This window comes from Otolemur garnettii, unplaced genomic scaffold, assembly GCF_000181295.1.
Source record: "Otolemur garnettii isolate 467f Iridium unplaced genomic scaffold, OtoGar3 scaffold00112, whole genome shotgun sequence".
In the NCBI taxonomy this organism is placed as follows: Eukaryota; Metazoa; Chordata; class Mammalia; order Primates; family Galagidae; genus Otolemur; species Otolemur garnettii.
In genome coordinates, this window is record NW_003852507.1 from 2,468,953 (window position 1) to 2,474,782 (window position 5,830).

General features: G+C 50.4%; 1 protein-coding gene across 4 annotated transcripts in view; it reads right to left on the reverse strand.

The window, feature by feature from the left end:
* Positions 1-4,072, reverse strand: part of LGALS9 (galectin 9) — a 19,515-nt gene extending 15,443 nt beyond the window's left edge. For 3 of the 4 annotated variants that reach the window (XM_023517498.1, XM_023517497.1, XM_023517500.1), the window contains exon 1: positions 3,998-4,072. In XM_023517498.1, coding sequence (XP_023373266.1) covers positions 3,998-4,036 — 39 coding nt within the window. In that variant the 5' untranslated portion in view covers positions 4,037-4,072. The remainder of the gene's footprint in view (positions 1-3,997) is intronic. The other variant, XM_023517499.1, reaches the window with a different exon arrangement.
* Between the last annotated feature and the right edge of the window lie 1,758 nt (positions 4,073-5,830).

Genomic DNA, 5,830 nt, shown 5'->3' on the forward strand with positions numbered 1-5,830 from the left:
AAAAAAAAAAAAAGAAAAGAAAAGAAAAGAAAAATAAAAGAAAAACAAACCTAAAATAAAAATGAAAAACAAACAAAAACAGAAAAAGAGGGCTTGCTGCACATCAGCAGGAGGGACAGCGAGGACTGAGGCCGCATCACCGGGAGTGCAACAGGGAGCCCCAGGACCACTTCCCAGCTGGATAGGCCCCTCCAGCATCCCCGCTGACCCTCTCCTTGTCCTGAGATGCTCAGCGGGGAGCATGGACATGCTCTGCAGAGAACGTCCTCCATCAGCAGGACCTTGGCACTGCCTTCCTGATGCAACCCCCCTTCCAGCTCTTACCCCCATTTCTCATCACCTCTTCTTGGCAAGGCCTCATGTGGGTTCTTACTCTGCTCGTGTATGGTGTAAATCAAAAGGCAGCCAGGTGGGCGGTGGCCATAGCTCAGTGGGTAGGACACCGGCCACCTACACCCAGGTTGGCGGGTTCAAGCCCGGCCCAGGTCAGCTAAACAACAATGCCAACTGCAACAACAAAAAAAATAGCTGGACCTTATGGCGGGCGCCTGTAGTCCCAGCTACTTGGGAGGCTGAGGCAAGAGAATCGCTTAAGCCTAAGAGTTGGAGGTTGCTGTGAGCTGTGATGCCACAGCACTCTACTCAGGGTGACACAGTGAAACTCTGTCTCAAAAAAAATAAGGCAGCCAGGCTCTCTGGGAACACGTCTGGGAAACCCAGTGTTTGGGCCCCACCTGCAGCCCAGGCTGCCCTTCCTGCACAGTGGCAGATGCTCCAGGCCCCCTTTTCCACAGGCAGGAATCTACACTAATCAGGTGATAATGCTTCTCTGGAGGGGGTGAGGAGGAGGGAGGGGGCTTGGCTTGGAAGAAGAAGGAGCGTGAACCCCTTATGAGGCACAGGAAGGATGGGAAGAGAGCAGAGTTGAGGGTGCAGGCTGTTCCCCAGATTCCTTCCCCCCCAAGCTGAACTCTTGTCAGTAGGGCTTGGTAGTGCAGGCTTTGGCCTAAAGAGAAGGGATCGAAATTATTCAGAGAGCTCAGGAAACCCTCCTCTGGGCATCAGCTGGTACCAGAAAAGGGGAGGAGTAGATAATGGCAGATATTACCACTTCAGTGACTGGCCCTAACAAACTGGCCAGCCTCAGGGGGTAGAGAAGAAACATTTAGCCAACTTTGGTGAACCAAGAGCCTCCAAGATATGGTCATTTGGGAGATGGGGCTACAAATCTGCATTTTCAAAGAACATCCCAGTTTCGTGGGCCCTTACGATGACAAATTTGAGGGGCATCTTTTAAAGAAAGAATGCCTTGGCTCGGCGCCTGTGGCTCAAGTGGCTAAGGCGCCAGCCACATACACCTAAGGGGGCGGGTTTGAATCCAGCCCAGACTCGCCAAACAACAATGATGTCTGCAACCAAAAAATAGCAGGGCGTTGTGGTGGGCGCCTGTGGTCCCAGCTACTTGGGAGGCAGAGGCAGGAGACTTGCTTGAGCCCAGGAATTGGAGGTTGCTGTGAGCAGTGAAGCCATAGCACTCTACCCAGGGGGACAGCTTGAGGCTCTGTCTCAAAAAAAAGAAAACACATTTCCTTTTTTAACCATTTCACGCCTTTAAAGAAATCTTTATTCTGTTAACCAATTACAAATCAGAGTCTCTACTCCCAGACATCCTGCCTTCCAGGGCCAAATCAAAGTCCTCCTTCCATGCCCTGATTTATAACTTTACAATTCTCATCTCCTTAAAACATATAAAACCAAATTGTAACCCAACCATGAGGAGTCCAGTTGCTCAAGAATTCTTGGGTATAGTTCCCTGGGCCATGGTTGCACCCATTGGGCTCAGAATAAAGTTTTTGTGATCATTTTATAGAGTTTGGGTTCTTTTCCATGGACAAAGAGTAGCCAGCGAGGGCTGCTGTGGAATCTGGATCCCTGTGTTAGGTAGAGAGGGACCTTAACAGGAGACATGGGGGAAAGGACCTGTTTTTGCTCCACGTGGCACAGGAGGATGGATTTTTGCACTGATTTGGGGTCTCACAGGCCTGGGCTCGCCTCCGAGCTCCATGTGCTAGCAGTCTGATGTTGGCCGAGTCACTTGACCTGGCAGTGCCCTGGTTCCCTCCTGAGAACAGTGGGATGACAATACCAGCTTGGCAGTGGTCTGGAGAGCTTTCCTTGAGATGCCCTGTGGAAAGGCCCTGGCTGACTATGGCCTCGGCAATGCAGCTGTTTGCATCAGTGAAGCTATCTATCCCTCAACTGGGTGAGAACTTGCTCTCTGCTCCTGGTCCTGCCCAGAGGCTTCGGACTTTGCCCTCCTCTTCTGCCACACACAGGCCAGAGTGTGGGACAGCCTCCTCCTTCTGGAGTAGGTGTCACCAGAGGGCGCCCACCCCAGCCTTTGCAGCAAGGAGCTCAGCCTGCCAGGCTGAGGCTGCTAACCAGAGGAGGCGGTTCTGAGGTAGCTGACCTTCCAGGCCTCTGTTACCTCATTTAGCCTTGCAATGACCCTGGCCATCCTCAGTGCCACTATTATAGATAAAGAGACTGAGGCACAGATAACTTCAGTAACTTGCCCAAAGCCACACAGCTGGTCAACAACAGAGCTAGGGTTTGAGCTAACAGAGCTAGAATCCATGTTTTAACCACCACCCAGGGTGCCTCTCATAAGCGAAGCACAGAACCTCCTGGTTCCTGGCTCACCAGTCTTCCCTGGCCACACAACAGGTCCATTCCTGTGTGTGGTCCTGGCTTCCCTCCTGGCCCTCCAGGGAGGCTGGGCTAGAGAGGGCTGGACAGGCCCGCATGGAGTGTGCAGCTCCCTAGCAAAACAGCAGGCTGCTGACCTTCCCCCACGGTCAGCATTTGGAGGAAGTATGGCTCTACTACCAGAGGTCACTGGGTCACCTAAGTTCCAGTTGATTTGCTCAGCTCAGGAGAGCCCTGTGGGCTGGAGGGCAGGCTCCCTGATCCTTCGTCTCCTGCCTCCCTCAGCCTCAGCTGTCAGTACAGGACGTGGGATTACAAACCTCACAAGGTCTAACAAGGCCATCTTCACGCAGATCCAAGTGCCCCCACACTGCAGAGATGGGGCCACTCCCCTCTGCCTTCTGAGACTGTCCCTCTGCAGGCACCCTGGCCGTGCCCGTGCCTTGTTAGCTCTGATTGAGCCCAAGGTGCACAGAGAGCTGCCCCCGGCCTCCCAACGCTAAACACACTGAACGCATCTCCTTTGCACTGGGCCCTGCTCTAACCCGCTCGATGTGCTCTGCTCTTGATGCTACCCCAACTTTGGGAAGTGGCACAAGTACTACTCTCCTTTTACAACTGTGGGCACCGAGGCCGGAGAAGGGAAAGTAACTTGTCTCAGGCCACCCAGCTAGTAAGTGTTGCAAATCTCTGGAGCTGTCCCTAAGTGCAGCCCTTAGCTGCCACACGGGGCTGTTACCCAGCAGAAGCTTGCTTACTTCTCTTTGCGTGACCCATCACACTATACCAGGCATGTCCCACCTGTCTTTTTTTTTTTTTCTCTGCCACATTTTGGAAGAATAAAAAATTGTTTTAGGCCACACATTAAATACACAGACGCTAAGGAAATCCGATTAGCAAATAAAAAAAGGTCCCTGCATACTTTTCGTGATATTTGACACAACAGATGAGCAAAAATAGTCCTCGCAAAATCAGCGGGCTGCAGGGTGGCCATGCCTGACAGCGCTCATACTGACCCTCCCTCCCCCCAACAGGACAGGACAGATCAATAAACATTTGTGAACCCCGAGAATCATGGTGATTAACATCCAGTCTGGGCCAACTCGGCATGGCAGAGAAGGTGCATCAGGATTTCCCCATGTGGCATTTCTTTCCCTTTTGTGGTCTCTTTGCGATGCCCCCAACCACATCCCTGCCACCCAGCATGCGATTCCTCAGAATCCGAGGGCTACTTCCCCTCTGGCTGTGGCAGACAGCTCAGCCCCTCTCCCGAAACCCTGGAACTCACTGGGCTCAAGTAGGGAGGCTGGGCACCGCTGACAGCCATCTCTCCACCGCTGCCTCTCTCACCAGCCAGGCAGTCCTTTGTGCAGGGACAATTTTCAAGGAAATAGAAACTAAAGCAAGCTGGCAGTTATTCAAATGGGGAGGTTCTAGGAGCAACAGGAAGTGGTTCTGGAGCCAGAGAAAGGCAGGGTGCAGGGGAAAGGGTGGGACTGGGCGAGAGGGAGGTGGGCACTCCCAGTCCCTGTGACCTTTCCCTCCTCTCTCCTGTCTCCACCCCTGAGCCCAGACCATATGTGGCTCATATCGGTTCAAGATGCCTGTCCACATTGACATGACAGGTTTCCAGATGACGCTGCCCAGAAGCATGTGGCCATGTCTTCTAAGCCTGCCCCAAGACGATGTCCAGAAAACCATGAGCTGGGCATTGTCTGAGCACAGGCTGGTAGTAGGCAAGACCTGCTTCAACCTCTTTCTTCTCTTCTCTCTCCGCCCCTTTTTTCTAGACTTTAGGATGAGAAGAGGAGAAGTCTTGGACCTAATAGAACATTCCAAGGAACTTGGGAGGCAACATATCACAGAAACTATCTTTCATCAACTTTGGCACCTAGTTAAGGGAAGTAATTGGCTAAAGCAGAGACTGGCAGGATAGCTGCTCCTCAGCCATCTAACAATAATTGATAGAACATAAGAGACCCTAAGTCACTTAGGAAATAGAAGATTTAAAGAACACTATCAGCTTGCTAATGATCATTTATGGAACACTACTTTGAACAACAAAAGGATATACATTCTCATCAAGTACACACCAAAATCAGATTAAAATTCCAGCCCTTTCGAATGGGCACCTTGGCACTCCGGGAGGCCAAGACGTGCAGATTGGTTAAGCTCAGGAGTTGGAGGCCCAACCTGAGCAAGAGACCCCTAAAATAGAAACAAAATTAGCTGGGCATGATGGCAGGCACCTGTAGTCCCAGCTACTTGGGAAGCTGAGCCAGGAGGACTGCTTGAGCCTAAGCATTTGAGGTTGCTGTGAGCTTTGACGATGCAACAGCACTCAACCCCAGAGCAACAGAGTGAGGTTCTGTCTCAAAAAATTGATAATAATAAAATAAATAGGGCAGTGCCTGTGGCTCAAAGAGTAGGGCGCCAACCCCATATACTGGAGGTGGTGGCTTCAAACCTGGCCCCAGCCAAAAACTGCAAATAAATAAATGTTGAACAAAGTAAAATTCCAGCACTTTTACCGGGAAATTAGCAAGCCGATTGTAAAATTTATATGAAAAGGCAGAGGATCTAGATGAGTCAAAACAGTCTTAAACGCAAAGGATGAAGATCAAGCTGGGTATGGTGGCATAGGTCTACAGTCCCTCTACTTGCAAGACTAAGATGGGAAGATTACTTGAGCCAAGGAGTTTGAGACCAGCCTGGGCAACAAAGGGAGAGTCAGCCTCAAACAAAAGAAATCATGCTGATTTCATGACTTTCTACATAAGACTGGCATAGAAAGTCTGGAAATTGATCCACACCTATTTGGCCAATTCATTTTCAACGAAAGCCCTAAAGTAATTCCCGATGGAAAGGAAATTCCTTTTAACAAATAGTGCAAGACCGATTAGCTAAGTATATGGGAAAAAATGAAGCCTGATCAATTCACAGGTGCAAAACCTGTGGCCTCAAGGCCACATGCACAGATCCTCGAGTGCAGCACCTCGACCAAATCCAATTTGGTTTCGGTTTAGGTTTGCCAAAATCTAAAACTATAAAGCTTTTATAAAACAAATGAAGCAGGATATTGATGACCTTGAATAGGCAAATCCTTCTTGGATAGTATCTA